A 16685-nucleotide genomic window follows, 5' to 3' on the forward strand; every position below is an offset into this window, starting at 1 on the left:
AGGCAGTTAAAGGCTGGAGAAACATAAAATGCAATTGGAGCTCCCATGATTGACTGAGCGGATGTAGCCTCTGAATATTTGGAGAGTGAACAGGGTCACCACCACCCTAGAAAATCCAGACTAGGCACTCGTTGTCAGCATCGTTACTCCATACACCACAACCCAATGAAAAAAAAGTTTATTTCACTCAGTATCAACAATGAAGCCATAACCCAAAACTTAAGAGAGCTCCCATGTGATATTCCTTAACATGTTAGTGAGATTGTTAAATTAGAGCTGAGCTTTGCTGAACTACTTTGGTGTTGTGAGCTGATCCCCACTGCCAATTTGGTTATGACTTCCTGAACTCATGTCACAAAGTATCCACAGCAGGCATTTGGCCTAAAGCTCCATACTGTTCTTTTTCTCCTCCCGTTCCAATGAGCTCTTCCAACCCTGATGTCAAGACCCACTTTTATAATCTTTAGTTTTATAATCTTTATTATTGTCACAAGTAGGCTTACATTAACACTGCAATGAAGTTACTGTGAAAAGCCCCTAGTCTCCACACTCTGGCGCCTGTTCGGGTACACAGAGGGAGAATTCAGAATGCCAATTCACTGAACAAGCATGTCTTTCGGGACTTGTGGGAGGAAACCGGAGCACCAGGAGGAATCCCACGCAGACACAGGGAGAACGTGCAGACTCCGCACAGACAGTAACCCAAGCGGGAATCGAACCTGGGACCCCAGCGCTGTGAAGCAACAGTGCTAACCACTGTGTTACCATGCCGCCCTACTTCCTCAGGTATACATTAAACTTTCCTTAATTACATCAGTGGCATCTACTTTAACAACATGTGGCAGAATGTTCCACATTCTCACTACTCAACAATGTGAACAAATTCATCCTAAATCCTTATTTCATTGTGTCGTGGCTATCTTAGATTTATGTCCACTTGCTCCGACTCATCCAAAAATCAGGTCTTATTACTTTTCTCATTTCCAAAGGAAAGTGCCCCATTTCGTTCAATATTTCTTGCTAGTTACAACCTCTCAATTTTGGCAAAATCCTTGTAAATCCTTCCCAGTAGTAGGAAGGCTAAAAGTGCCGACATTCTTTGTGGGACATAATCACTGGCATCAGGATGTGTTGGATCAAATGAGCAGTCTCTATGCTCTAAATATTTTGAAATGCTAAAGTGTGGTCTAACTATTATTCGATATAGATTTAACATAATCTTAAAATCATAAAGAAGAATTTAGGTTGAATTTCTCAACATAGCACAGAAGGCAGACATTTGGCCCATTATGATCTTGGCTGCAAATTGCAGAGCCGTCTACTGAATCCCGACTCCCTGGTCGATGCTCGTAGCTCTGCAAGATATTCCTTTCCAAGTATATACACAATTCATAAATTATCATAATAACTTGTGGCATAAACAAGTTTCTCTTCATCTCTCCCCGGTTCTTTTCCCAATGATCTTAAATCTTTGTTATTTGGCTATCAAGCCACCTGCTAGTGGATTATGTGATCATGATGTTTTTATATCCTACTCCTCTTGAAATGAACCCCAGTACTTTGCTCTATTTATGACCTTATCCATTTGTGTCCTACTTTTCATGATTTATGTGTCTCTATTCCCTGTATTATTCCATTGAAGAAAAGCTTTTTCACCCTGAGTGTAGTTGGAGACCGAACAAACTATCTGAGAGGGTGCTGGAAGCAGGTTCAATTGAGGTATTCAAAAGGGAATCGGATTGGTACCCGAGAAGACAGAATGGGCAAGGTTGAGGAGATAAGACAGGGGAGTGGGGTTAGGTAGATTGCTCTTTCAGAGAGCCAGTGCAGATTCAATGGGCCAAATGGCCTCGTTCTACGCTGTAAAGATTCTGTGATTTGGCTTCTTCACTTCCAAAGAATATGTTTCCTCATTATTAATCCAACCAAAATGAACCATCTTCCATTTATATGCTTGTTATGCCTTTCTATATCAGTGATACTTGTATTATTTGACCGTTTTGACAGAAGCTCTTCAATTTCTGAGATCAAATTATTTCTGCATACAGCTGCCTGAGACTTTCCACTTGTCAGTCTGAAAAATTCCTACCTGGTTTTCTATTTCATGCCCATCTGTCAATCATTCCGTCACATCGGCCGGGGCATTGAGTACAAGAGTTGGCAGGTCATGTTACAGTGTATAAAACTTTAGTTAGTCCACATTTGGAATATTGCATGCAGTTCTGGTCGTCACATTCTGGATGCTTTGCATCGAGTGTAAAGAAAGTTTACCAGGACGTTGCCTGGTCTGGTGTGAGCTTTGAGGAGAGGTTGAATAAACTTGGATTGTTTTCGTCGGAAAGATGCAGGCTGATGTGAAACCTGACTGAGGTCTACAAAATTACGATTACTGGAGGTATAGACAGGATGAATAGTCAGAAGCATTTCCCAGGGTGGAAAACTCAATTGCAAGGGGGCACAGGTTCAAGTTGAGAGGTCAAGTTGAGACGGGGAAAGTTTAAGAGAGATACGCGGGGAAAGGTTTTCATACAGTGGGTGGTGGGTGCCTGGAACGCGTTGCCACTGGAGCTGGTGGAGGCAGGCACGATAGCAATGTTTAAGATGTACCTTGAACGTGGAGGGTGGGGTGGGGGAGGAGTACAGGGAATTAGATTGTTTGGGCAATAAGGAGTAGGACAAAATTAGGAATCTGGATCGGTGCTGGCTTGGTGGGCCAAAGGGCCTGTTCCTGTGCTGGAATGTTCTATAGACTTGTATATAATAATGACTTGACTCAAATGTAACTTTCTTCGTCTACCAGAGGAATCAACGCCTCAGTGAAAGCTAAATTTGGCCACACTTAAGTACAGAAACACACTCATATTTATGTTAAAAACATGACTGTGTTAACTTCAATTTCCTTCTGAACAACAGAAAGCAAAACAATCTTCATATCTGAAACTGAGTGGGAGAAAAACTCATCACCAGAAGAACTTTGTATTTTCATTTTAATACAAAATGCATACATTATACAATATACAAATGTATACAAATCATTTACATGTTACCAGCTTACAAAAATAACCTTACAATTTTATTAACAAGTAAATCAACAGGATTTTAAGTAATTTTTAGTGTCATTTAATAAACATTTTAAGAAACAGTGGTGACTACAATACATGAATTCAATAATCTGTACATTGGAAATCTGCTGACATTTTTCTTATGCTTCTATTTTAATAAAACGCACAACTAAACTCTATCCCATTTATTTTGCAAGGCCCTTGTGTCGGAATAAAAAAGAAAATCTCAAGACCAAGTCAGATGACGAAACCATGACAGGTTTGTAAGAAGGTTTGGCTTGGGCAGACAAAACCCAAAGCTTTCTGACTCATGCAGAAACCAAAATATTAATTCCTCTCTGCCTCTGTAAGGCACTGAAGGATTCATAATGTGTAAAATGAAACAAAATGAAAATCTGTTTGCTGCGTATATATGCACACACGCACACACATCTTTTTTGCCATATTGGTAAAGAAAGCAGTAAAGATGTGCAGATTGTTCCACACCTGATGGTTTTACATAAAGGGATCAAAGTTTAGATTTGCTGTTTGTCACAAGGCCACAGTTACAATATCAACAAGTCATGCACTGAAGTTTTCTATTAACAAACATTACAAGGGTTTGGAGGAAAGGGATTGCAAAGGGATTCCTTCATTTCACCCATTTCCTTATTTGAGCAGAATCATTTATGTCTCATGCAAAAAAATAAATAAATTACTGATTTTGGATTATCCACATCTTTTGCCAGTCAGTAAAAATTCAACATTACTGGCAACATTTATTGTTCAATTGAATTCTTTGTATTTCTTTCACTAGTGATTAAAAGGACAGAGTATAACTTTGCATTGACATTAATCATATTTCAATTATGCTGATTCAATGGGAAACACGTTTTTAAAAAAAAGTCTGGTATATACTATTATAAATCTGTTAATATTTCGATACAGTTGGCAATTACCATCTTGGAGCCTAAGTAAACTAAGGAATTTCCAAAGTCTAATAATTCACACTTTTTACTGTCAGAGAATTCCAAAACTTAGTAAATAGTATTTCAGGTGAACAATTCACATCACAGGAAGAGCTGTCATTACTGGAGAGGTTTTATTTTAGCCAAATACCAGGACTAATAACTGCAGCAGCAACCAATGAATTACCTTTTTTTCATATGACCAATTATCAGTGGGTTTAGAAGGGATTTTCTTGCAAAAACAACTTGAGGAAGAGAAATTTCACTTTTGTAAAATATCTCTTAAGCTGTTGGTGCAGCTATATTTCTTTAAAAAAATAAATTCAAAAGTACTTGTTTCCTATTCAGGTGCAATAGACAATGAAAAGTGCAAACAAGTTGTCGTATACTGTACACGTAATATACAAATATAGAACAGTGAGTAAGCACTATTGCCTCCTGAATAAAGTCCTGAGATACACTTCAAAAGAAGCAAAATGTTAAACACACTTGAGTAGTGGTAACTGTGCTTTTTAAAAAAAACTTTAAAAAAACATTTCTTGACCACATCACACACAGATGCCATCAGGAGTACTTCACATTATACCGGCCCTTCATCGCTCGCACACGTACAAGTTTGTTGCACGCAACACTCACGTATGAACGAAGGTGCACTTATCACAATGAAGCAGGTTATGCAAATTAATTCGACAGGAGCTCCTTCTGTTCAATATTTATCCAAGGCATTGATCATCAACCTGAATGTGTTCAATTATGTAATATTCACAGATAAATCAAATTTTAAACATATTCCATTTCAAAGGAGTGAATAAGGAAAGTTATTTCCTGAGTTTTGTTATTTCTGGCTAAATAAATGTGCTGTTATTTATCTGTTTTCAGAAGCAGAACAATAATGATGCAATACTTTTCTGTTAAGAACCATAATGCAGATTTGTTCCATTAATAATTAGTGACGGTATTAAGTCAGAGGTTTTTTTTGTATTAAAAGTGATGAAAAGTGCACAAGGATATTTGGCACAAAAGGCCAAATGCAAAGATCCAGGATTTTGGCCAGGAATACAAAACAGGAACAATTGGGAGGTAGTATGAAAACTCAGTACATATACCTGGCAATGAACTAAAGGCAAAGATTAGGACAAGGCTGTGGCTTTGTTGGGACTTAGCACCGAATGGAGGTGGAGAAGAAACTTCATTCAGCAGAGACTCCTAGCCTGTGTGTACAGGCTGCAGAAATTCAGAGAAGATTTACCAGATAGGACTATTTGGCAATAGCAGTGCACATTTAGATCTTCCAGGTAATAACAGCATTCTCTTTTACTTCATATCTGCAAAGATTTTCAGAACAAAAAGTAAATCTGGATTAATCAGAGTTATAACAAGTAAGAACTTTGTATAGAACAACTACCGTATGTGCATACTCAGCCCTTTTCATGAACTTAATGTCAATGAGATCGGAGCTATGTAACAAATAGCAATGCAATTTGTCTTTAAGACCAACTACACTCTAAATCTAAATAAAATATAGGGCCAGATTCATCAATGTGTACATGGTTTATCTGCTTGAGCGAAACAAGATCGGTGAATAACAGGAGAAGGCCAAACAGTTTGCGATGCAACTAGCTCCCGAGGCAAAATCAGTAGCGTGGCAAGAAAAAAAATCATCATCACTTAAGCCTTATTTTCCATACAATTAACGAGAGTCACCCATATCCAACGGCCTCCCGTGAATCATTGGCCTCCCCAGCAAGTGTTGGCACCAATTAGTACTCCTTTTGAAAAACGTGAACCTGGCGGAAGGGCTTCTGTGGGGAGCCGGGGAGGTGAGTAGCCACCTTTGCTCACAGGCAAAGAGCCCGGGGGCGCTGGGCTTGCCACCCCAGAGCTCGGCGGGAGTGGGGACCCTCGATTGGGGAGCGGAAGATCCCTGGCTGCAGATGAGGGACGCTCTGCAGAGGTGGGCTGGCATGGAAGAGTGGGGGGGGGGGGGGGGGGGGGGGGGAAAGAGGCACTAGGGACGCAGCTTCGGGGACATATCCCCAGCTGGAGGGTGAGTGAGTGCCACGGGGAGGGAGGAGGTGCCTGGAGAGATGGGCTAGGGGTTCGGAGGTCGGCCTACATTTAGGAAGAAAGTGATCCCTAACCCCGTCCACCTCCGGTGTCATCAGTGATCCTCAACATGCTTCACCTTCCTAGCTCTACCGCTACATCTAGGTGTGTCCCCGGATGCACATCTGAGGCATGGGCAGCCAGCTGCTTACCACGTCCCATGGCCTTTGATGCCCCTGGTGGCAACCTCTGAGGGCTCCGAGGCTGGAGGGCCCCGGCTCACTTGTCAGCGGCACATGCACAGCCGTGCCATCCTGTCCCGTGTGATAGCTGTGTGATGTGGTCTCATCAGAGAGGTGGAACTTGGGGGAGCTGGTGGCCACCGTCACCACTCCATGGGATGGGTCGGGGTTGGCACCAGGCGCCCACGACTCCTGGTCGGTGTCCATTTGGCCCTGGGGTTCACCTAGGGCTGGAGGGGTAGCTGGTTTGAGCCCCGGCTGCCCCTGCATCATCTGGCGGCTCCCTATGGTCCGCACTATGGTGTCGACGCCCTCGGCGATGCTCCTCAGTGATTGGGCCATGCAGCTACTTGGCAATGTTCATCTGCGACTGGGACAAGCTCCACATCGCCTCAGCCATTCCCATCTGAAAGCAGGACATGTCCCGCAAAACCTCATCAAGGATGGCCTGGTACTAAGTGACATCCCCCAGCGAGGCGGACATTCTGCCGAGACCCTCAGCCATGACCGTCACCAACTGCGCGACGCCTTGGACACCTTCACTAATGGTGCCGACGTCGTGCGCCAGGCTCTCGACTGCCGTCGCCACCCTAGTCGTGTTGGCCTCGGTGCCATGCATTGCCGACGACACTTTCTGCGCCCTTAGCCTCTGGGACTCCTCCAATGGGCCATGGATCTGCTGGAGTGTCGCTGACATCTCCCTCTGAATGTCATGGCCGCACCCTAACGTCTCCATCAGCCCCCCCCACCCACACTAATGTGCGAAGGCTCCTAAATGTGATAATGATGCCATCGGTGGAGGGAGAAGCAGGCAGGGAAGGCCCCGGGGCCAGATGGATTCCCGGTGGAGTTTTATAGGAAGTACGTAGACCTGTTAGCCCCGTTGTTGGTACGGACCTTCAATGAAGCAAGGGAGGGGGGGACCCTGCCCCCGACAATGTTGGAGGCGACGATCTCTTTGATCCTGAAGCGTGATAAGGACCCACTGCAATGTGGGTCATATAGACCGATCTTGCTCCTTAATGTAGATGCTAAGTTGCTGGCAAAACTGATGGCCATGAGGATTGAGGACTGTGTCCCGGGGGTGATTCACGAGGACCAGACGGGATTCGTAAAGGGTAGGCAGTTAAACACTAATGTGCGAAGGCTCCTAAATGTGATAATGATGCCATCGGTGGAGGGAGAAGCGGAGATAGCGACAGCCATGGACGCGGAGAAGGCCTTTGATCGGGTAGAGTGGGAGTATCTCTGGGAAGTGTTGAGGAGGTTTGGGTTCGGGGGAGGGTTTATTAGTTGGGTTAGGCTCCTGTATAAAGCCCCGGTGGCGAGTGTGGTCATGAACCGGCGGAGATCGGAGTATTTTCGGCTGTATCGAGGGACAAGGCAGGGGTGCCCCCTGTACCCTCTGCTGTTCGCATCAGCAATTGAACCTTTGGCCATGGCATTAAGGGAGTCAGGGAAATGGAAGGGGGTGGTTTGAGGGGGAGAGGAACATCGAGTGTCACTGTACGCAGACGACCTGTTGCTGTATGTGACGGATCCAGTGGCGGGGATGGTTGAGGTAATGCAGATCTTACGGGAGTTTGGAGACTTTTCGGGTTATAAGCTCAATGTGGGAAAGAGTGAGCTCTTTGTGATCCAGCCGGGGGACCAGGGATAGACGACCTAACGTTGAGGAGGGCGGAAAGGAGCTTTCGATACTTGGGGATTCAGGTAGCGAGGAGCTGGGGGGCACTGCACAAACTTAATTTGACGCGGCTGGTGGAACAGATGGAGGAGGATTTTAAAAGGTGGGACATGTTGCCACTCTCGCTGGCGGGTAGGGTACAGTCGGTTAAAATGGTGGTCCTCCCGAGGTTTCCTTTTGTATTCCAATGCCTCCCAATTGTGATTACTAAGGCCTTCTTTAAGAGGGTAAGCAGGAGCATCATGGGATTTGTGTGGGCGAGCAAGACCCCGAGGGTAAGGAGGGGGTTCCTGGAGTGTAGCAGAGATAGAGGAGGGTTGGCGCTGCCGAATTTGGGTGGTTACTATTGGGCAGCCAACGTGGCAATGATTCGTAAATGGGTGATGGAGGGAGAGGGGGCGGCGTGGAAGAGGTTGGAGATGGCGTTCTACAAAGGAACGAGCCTGGTGGCGCTGGTGACGGCACCGCTGCCGCTCTCGCCGACAAGGTACACCACGAGCCCGGTGGTGGCGGCAACGCTAAAGATCTGGGGGCAGTGGAGACGACACAGGGGTGCGACGGGAGCCTCGGTGTGGTCCCCGATTAGAGACAACCATCGGTTTGTCCCAGGAAGGATGGACGGGGAGTTTCAGAGCTGGCATCGGGCAGGGATTAGAAGAATGGGGGACCTGTTCATTGACGGGACGTTTGCGAGCTTAGGGGCGCTGGAGGAGAAGTTTGGGCTACCCCCGGGAAACGCTTTCAGGTATATGCAAGTGAGGGCGTTTGCGAGGCGGCAGGTGAGGGAATTTCCGCTGCTCCCGGCACAGGGGATTCAAGATAGGGTGATTTTGGGCGTGTGGGTCGGAGAGGGCAAGGTGTTGGCGATATACCAGGAGATGAAAGAAGAGGGGGAGGCTTTGGTAGAGGAGCTGAAGGGTAAATGGGAGGAGGAGCTGGGGGAGGAGATTGAGGAGGGACTATGGGCTGATGCCCTAAGTAGGGTTAATTCCTCTTCCTCGTGTGCCAGGCTTAGCCTGATACAATTTAAGATGGTTCATAGAGCGCCTATGACGGGGGCGAGTCTGAGTAGGTTCTTTGGGGTGGAGGACAGATGTGGGAGGTGCTCAGGAAGTCCGGCGAACCATGACCATATGTTTTGGTCATGAGGGGTTCTGGAGGGGAGTTGCGGGAACAGTATCTAAGGTGGTGAAAGTCCGGGTCAAGCCAAGCTGGGGGCTAGCACTATTTGGAGTAGTGGACGAGCCGGGAGTGCAGGAGGCGAAAGAGGCCGGTATTCTGGCCTTTGCGTCCCTAGTAGCCCGGCGAAGGATCTTGCTAATGTGGAAGGAGGCGAAGCCCCCCAGCGTGGAGGCCTGGATAAATGATATGGCTGGGTTTATCAAGTTGGAAAGGATAACGTTTGCCTTGAGAGGTTCAGCGCAGGGGTTCTACAGATGGTGGCAACCGTTCCTAGACCATCTCGCGGTGCGTTAGATGAAGGTCGGACAGCAGCAGCAGCAACCCCGGGGGGGGGGGGGGGGGCATCGTTCGTGGGGGGGGAGGGGAGGGAGGGGGGGGAAGGGGGGTTTCTTTGGGGGGCATCTGAGCAAGAAAACACAGGACTGATCCGGAAACTGACATATACGGGAGGAATCCAATGTACAAAGTTTTGTATCGTATTGACTTGCCATGTTCATGTCTTGCCACGCGAGTTCTCTTTCTTTTCTTTGTTACGGGGGGCGGGGGGGGGGGGGGGGGGGAGGTCTTGTTTGTAAGGTGGAAAATATTGTTGAAAAATTCTTAATAAAAACATATTTTTAAAAAAAGAGATACTCTGTGTAGATTTGGGTCCATGTCCGCTGGTGGTCATATTTGGGGAGTCAGATTTGTGGTGACTCAGTCTGGAGTGAAGGCGGATGTCCTCGCCTTTGCCCTGTTGATAGCCCAGAGGTGAATTCTGCATGGGTGAAGGCCTCCTACACTGGCCAGAGCTTCGGAATGTTTGGGTCGTCTCATGTCATTTCTGCATTTGGAGAAGGTCAAGTTCACCATCAGGGCATCGATGGAGAGGTTCTACCTCAGATGGCAAGCATTCATATCCTTTTTTATGGAGTTAGTCAACATCAGCTGCCATGGGAGTGTCCCTTTAAGAAATGTTTTGTATTATCAACTGGCTTCAGTGGTGTTATTGTGTGGGTGGAGCTGGGCTGTGGCACTGGGTTTTTAGTTTTGCTTTTGAGCTGGGAGCTGGCTGTGGCTCTGAGTTTTACTTTTGTTTACACATTTGGAAGCTGGATTCAGATGGACAAGTATCTTGTCCTGTCTCTCTCTGCATGTTGAAAGGTGTCTCCAGATCACTTGATAATTTAAAAGTGATAACTGTTTTCTGGAAGGAATCCAAACCTGCTGCTTTGAAAAGAGCAAGAAGTATCCATACCACAGTCTTTAAGATACTAGGTCTTGAGTGTTCTGTACTGGGCCACATCTTTGAAAAGGGTTTTTAGGTTTATGGGATGTTGTTACTTAAGGGAAGTTATTAAGGGTTATATATAGAGTACTGTAGCTGTGTGGGGTATGTATGTTTGTAGTTGATAAAAATGCTTACTGTGTGTGTTTATAAAAATGTTAACTGAATTTGTAGAATACATTTTTTTTTGATTCAAAGTGCTTCAGGCCTCTGTTGAATAACACCTGGAGGGTAGGCTCTTATGCTCCTCCTAACCAAAATCTATAAACAGTTGTGGGTCAGGTGAACTCCATGATATACTTTGGAGTTTTCTAAACACAGGTCCATAACAAATTGGGGGCACGTCCGGGATAAAAGTCTATCTTTCATGATTGGGTTGGCTTAGTGAACGTAAGGACAGTGAGGGGTGAGCATATTTGTGTTAGCTTTTCAGGTGTGGTATTCCAGTTTAAGTAGGGAATGTGTTGTGGACAATGGCTCTTTCAGAGGCTCAGACGTTTTTATGGGTGGAGAAGGTCACACGCAGTACCTTACAAACAGAGACTAAAAAAAAGTTTTTATATTTGGCAAAAACATTGCAGTTAACATTACCTGACAAAATACGAAAAGAAGAGGTAATTGCGGTGATAGCTGAGCATTTAAAATTGCCTGAGACACAGTCAGAATCATTCGAAATGGCAAGAATTCAATTACAGATCAAGCGGCTTGAACATGAAAAAGAAATAAAGCAGCTTGAATACGAAGAAAGGGAAATTGCCCTAGCAGAACAAGAAGAAAGGGAAAGGGAGGTACAGTCAGGGAAAAAGAAAAAGAGAGAGACTTTGAACTTCGGGAAATGGCCATAAAACATGAAAGTCGGTTAAAATTGGCGGATGTAAAGAGAAACATACAGTTTGAGGATAGTGATGAGGATAGTGAGAATGAGCGTCATAGTCGAAGGCTTGGTGGGGATCTATTTAAATGTGTCCAAGCATTGCCAAGGTTTGATGAGAAGGCTGTAGAAGTCTTTTTATTTCATTTGAGAAGGTAGTTAAACAAATTGTTAATGGAACAAGTTTGTCCCAGACAATAATTCAGAGGAACTAGTTTGTCACCAGAACCTTGTGAAAGGTACAAGTTTGTCCCAGACAATAGTTCAGAGGAACTAGTCTGTCGACAGAACCCGACTCATAGTTGCTCTCCTAATTCGAGAGGCAGCCCCCCACGACGACCACATTCTTACCCATTCTTGCTGGTTGCTCAGGTAGTGGAGAAATGGCATTGGTCCCCGCCCTGCCTGAGGACCCCTCCTCTGGTCAGCTACGCTCGGGTAGCACACATACGGCATTGATCACCATCCTACCCGGGGATTCCACCCATTTCTTACCCGCCGCAGCCCATTTTGGCTCGTTACGTTCAAAATTCTTTTGTTTGGTTTTGGCAACCCTTAGGTTGCTTCCCTATGCTATTTACATCCTCAAACACTGGGATGGTAAATCACACAGACTGCGAGACGGCTGCAGTACGGCAGTATTTTCTTAGATGTCTTGTCCAAATATTCGGTTTTTTTTTTTAAATGAGGGAGTCACAGATGGTGACCAATTATAAAGGGAAATTGGCAATAAAGGACAGACAAACAGACATACGAGATCTTAAGCAAGATAATAACAGAAATTATGCTTGTGTTCACAGAACTCCAGAAACCCAGGAACCACAGAGGAAGACAAAGAAGTCCGACAAAGATGAAGACAGCCTTCGTGTTCACATGGATATGAGCGGGATCCCTTCAGTTGCACACGGACGCTACCCCCCTGACCCCTACCACACAAACCGTAAATGACTCTCACCCCTGTAATACACGGAACCCCGAGATAACTAGCCCAGCGACAGCTAGCAATACCCCGACCTGGTGTGATAAGTTTATCACCTGGTCCTCGCTCTCATATGTAGTCGAAGCACTCTTAGTGCTGGCGATACTTTGCAGTGTCATGCAAACGTTTAGAGTCAGGAAATGGTGAAAGAGAGCATATCGCTCTCGCACCCCGGTATACAGATTTAGGTCCTCCATTTTCAGATTTCACCAGACCCCCGAACACATTGGGACAGATTAAAGAGCATCCATTTTGTTTCATGTATTCTATGGAATAAAGAGATGTAAACCTCTGTGTCTGACTGCCAGACCAGAGAAATTTGGTGCTGCTATTTTGTACAGTTTAAGATGTATAGATTATTTGTGGATTGTTTGTATTTAGGAATTATTTAAATGTGGATAGTTTATTGAGAATAGTTAGAGGTTCCAGTTTTTTATTTTTCTGTAATGCATGTATTAATGTCATAGCGCCCCGTAGAATCTTTTTGATAATGAATGTATTTAAAATGGTTTAGGTAAAATTGTGTTGCATGGGATAGGATAGTGTAGAGCCTAAGCATGGGTGCCCCGGGGATCAGAGGATGAAGACGCCATGGTAATGTGATCCTTCACGCTTCGCGTTGAGGATCACAAGGAGGGAGTGTAGCCATCTGGGATGGCCACGTCCCGATTACAAAATGGACACGTGCAAAGACTGCAGGGAAAATTGGACAATGCTAAGAAACAAGCAGGTGCAAGCTCTGTCTGTTGATTAGAACCTTAAACGCTCAGACAGGGCAGAAACTACCAAACGATTTACATACTAATGAGCCATCTCCGGGGACAAAAGGGAAACATTTAGATCCGCAAGGTTAGGACAGACTCCCCGACCCCAGGAGAAGCGAAGACAAAGCAGACTGACAGTCACCAGGACATGCCCAGCGATCAGGGAACCACCTCTCTATTGGAGGAAAATCGATACCGATGATTGGGAAAGACCTAATTAGTTGAGGCCAAGTTCAAGGCCCGCCCTAAAGAGCGCAAAGTCCTTTTGAGTATAAAAGGTATCCCCCCAAGGGAGAACGCCCTCCTTTGGCTTTGGCTCTCAGCAAAGAGAGAGACCAGCCGAGCAGCTACAGCAGACCAAGTAAGTTCCAAGTCAACGCACGCTACGAGATAGACGCTCCTAGTTGCTACCCTGTAAACAGCTCAACCCAGCAGCCTCAGAACCGAGCAACGGCCATTGTTCCGCTGACTGAGTGGGCGCCCGAAGCTAAGTATAGGCCTTAGTTATAGTGGTAGTTTAGTTTTGTGGAGTTTATGCATGAGTAGATTTGACTGTGTGTAAATAAATGAGCATTGCTTTTGAACTTACTAACTGGTGTATCGAGTCATTGATCAGTATTCGGTTTTGAACCTTGTGGCGGTGTCGAAAGGTACCTGGCGACTCTTGAGCAGACGTGATTAAACAGAGCCAAATTAAGAGCCAACCAAATGTTAGCAACACTTGAAGCCTACAGAAAAAGGTTTAGAAATTTAAGGAAAGAACCTGGTCAAACATACATGGAGTTTGAAAGGATCAAACAGAGTAATTTTGATAGGTGGATAAGGGCTTTGAAAATAGACCCAACGTATGAAGCTCTTAGAGAAATTATACTTTTGGAGGAGTTTAAAAATTAAATTCCTGATGTAGTGAGAGCTCATGTGGAAGAGCAGAGGGTTAAAACTGCGAGATTAGGCGCAGAAGTGACAGATGATTATGAATTAGTTCATAAATCAAAGTTTGGTTTCCGACATCAGTTTCAGCCTGTAAGGGATTGAAACTGGGGAAAAGAGAAATACTCAACTGGTAAAGGTAAAGGGATTTGATGGGAGACAATAAGGAGAGTGTACCTCAGATTAAAAAAGAAATCCAGGAGGGTGGAAGAGAAATGAAAAGTTTCAGATGCTTTTATTGTAATAAACTAGGCCATGTAAAGTCACAGTGTTGGGGGTTGAAGAAAAGCACTGGGAAGGCTGATGTGATAAAACAGGATAAGCCAGTGGGGTTTGTTAAAGTGGTAAAGGAAAGCCCAAGTGAAGCGAAGGAGGTGCTGTACTGTTCTTTGTTCTTTGACTAGTTGTCTTCCAAAATTCAGTACTTTACAGTTGACTTAACTAAATTTCATCTGCCCACCTACACATTTTGTCCAAGTCATTCTGTATTACCTGAATTATCTCTTCACTCGACTTCAGCTCTTAGTTTAGTACAATCTGCAAATTTGAACACTGCGCGCTGGGTTTCTGTGTCTAAGTTATCAATGCAAATTAAAAGCACCGGCACCTCACTGAACACATCCCCACGCTCCCTAACAAACTTTTTTTCTACCCTTCAAACAATTTCTTATCCGTTACCAAGATCAACCTGATTTCCAGAGCATTCAATGTAAGTAACAGGCTTTCATATGGAACTTTGTCAAACTTACCACATTCATACTCTTCTCATCAACAGTCGCCTGTTGTTGAGTTTTTGTTGGTGGAAGTGTTCTGAGGAACTAGAAATCTTGGGTACCCCATGATGTCCTGGAGGTGAACTTGCTGGTCTTGTCTGGATGAGAAAAAAGACGATCTGAAGCCACATTTATTAACTAACAATTGGATGGAGTACGTCATGCCTGTACTAGAAGCTGACTAATTAACACACCGCTGATTTCATTGGAAAATCCAGCAGCTTCTACAATGGGTGTGCAATCCATCAGACTATCACCCGCACAAGGTTGTGGGTTCAAGTGCCACCTCAAGCCTTGAGCACACAAAATTAAGACTGATGCTTCAGTGCAGTACTGAGGAAGTGCAGTACTGTTGGAATTGATGAGCTTCAGTTTAAACATTAAACTGAGGCCCCATGTGGTCCTCCCAGGTGGCTAGAAGTCCCATGGGCACTACGTTGAAGAATGGCAGAAAAGCTTTCTGTGATTTCTCTCAATCAACATCACAAAGAGAGATTATCTGTGCACAAAACAAACGCCATGTTTCCTACATTACCAGAATGGTGACATTTCGAAAAGTATTTAATTGGCTGAAAAACACTTGCAAAGTTCATGAAAACAGCTATATAAATGTTTAAATGTCCACTCTTGGCATGTGAGCATCACTGGCAAGGCCAGCATTTGTTGCCATCCCTAACTGCTCTTCAGAAGGGAGTGGTGAGTTGTCATCTTGAACTGCTGCAGTTCATACGGTGTAGGTACACCCACAGTGCAATTTGCATGGACTTGAAGCAGCTTTTCCATGATCAATGGCTCACAGCTGCTCAGAGGAACCATAAGATTGATTTGGGAACATTTTAATTCGGGTTAAAAGGTTTTCTTTCCCATGATCCCATGCTACCTCTATGCTAACTCATGCCTTCTATCTACCCCCAATGGTCCCTCATAACCTCCATGTCAACTCATGGCAATTCCATGTCCTTTCACCCAGTGTACACTCATTTAAAAATAAATAAACCCTGCAGTAACAAAGGCATGTGCAGACCTGATTAAAAAAAAACTCATTTGTAATTTTCTTTTAAAGAGCTGCTATTTCTGCAGCTTTATAAAAGAGTTAATCTGCTAAACGTTTAAAGCATCAATAATAGAAACTATAGGCACTTGAAACCTCTTCCGCTTGTGCAAATAAACATTGAGCAATTAACAAAAGAGATCACAGAAAAAAAATTGCACACCATAACCCTGTATTGCCAGCTGAGTTATCAAAGTTAATCCTTTTATGAAGTGGGTGCAGCGAGCTGGGAAATTTCCCACTTGAGCTATCTGCCTCGGTATCAAATATCTGAGCCTTAAACTGGATTATTTCAGCAACCCCCCCCCCCCCCCCCCCCGCCCCCCCAACTGCCACTGGAGAACCTACAAGAGGGCCGACGAGACACTGAAATCTCTGTTCACAACAGCGGGAGCAGAAGGTCCCGCTACGTAAAGGGCTAGAAAATTCCGGCCATCGTGTCTACTTTGAAACCAAAATAACCAAAGTGACTTGAATTATATTTTTTACAAAACAGAGTCTAACATTCGCCAAAATGCCAAATAAGGTAATACAAATGCAGTCTGCTTCAATGAAACATCTGGCCAAACACAGAGAGCATAATGTTACTCACAGCTTTCTGCCTCAATGTTTTTGGCAATCCAATACTGGCGTCGAGGAAACTTATTGGTATTAGACCCCGCCTTCCATTAACCTGCAAAAACATAACTTGAATGTTTAGGAAACATTTTAGAACTACCGCTATACCCATTCCTGTTGTAGCTGGCCTCTTTAAGGGGCATTCTCTGAGGGAGGGGGTCATGTGACCCATTAGTCCAATTAGGGATGGAGTTGAGAATTCACTGGGATGTGTTGGGACTTTTCTTGGTAGTTGGATCCTAAAGCAGAGTATGGAAAGACCATTT

At 44.7% G+C, this 16685-nt stretch overlaps 1 protein-coding gene across 2 annotated transcripts in view; it reads right to left on the bottom strand.

Annotated features, from left to right (window-relative positions):
• Positions 1-2970: 2970 nt before the first annotated feature.
• LOC140408394 (uncharacterized) overlaps positions 2971-16685 on the bottom strand; it is a 219392-nt gene continuing 205677 nt past the window's right edge. For both annotated transcript variants that reach the window (XM_072495523.1, XM_072495522.1), the window contains exons 23-25: positions 16394-16474; positions 14727-14848; positions 2971-5334 (exon numbers count right to left, since the gene is read on the bottom strand). In XM_072495523.1, the coding sequence (XP_072351624.1) occupies positions 14732-14848; positions 16394-16474 (198 nt within the window). In that variant the 3' untranslated portion in view covers positions 2971-5334; positions 14727-14731. The remainder of the gene's footprint in view (positions 5335-14726; positions 14849-16393; positions 16475-16685) is intronic.

The sequence above is a fragment of the Scyliorhinus torazame genome, chromosome 3 (assembly GCF_047496885.1).
Source record: "Scyliorhinus torazame isolate Kashiwa2021f chromosome 3, sScyTor2.1, whole genome shotgun sequence".
Lineage (NCBI taxonomy): Eukaryota > Metazoa > Chordata > Chondrichthyes > Carcharhiniformes > Scyliorhinidae > Scyliorhinus > Scyliorhinus torazame.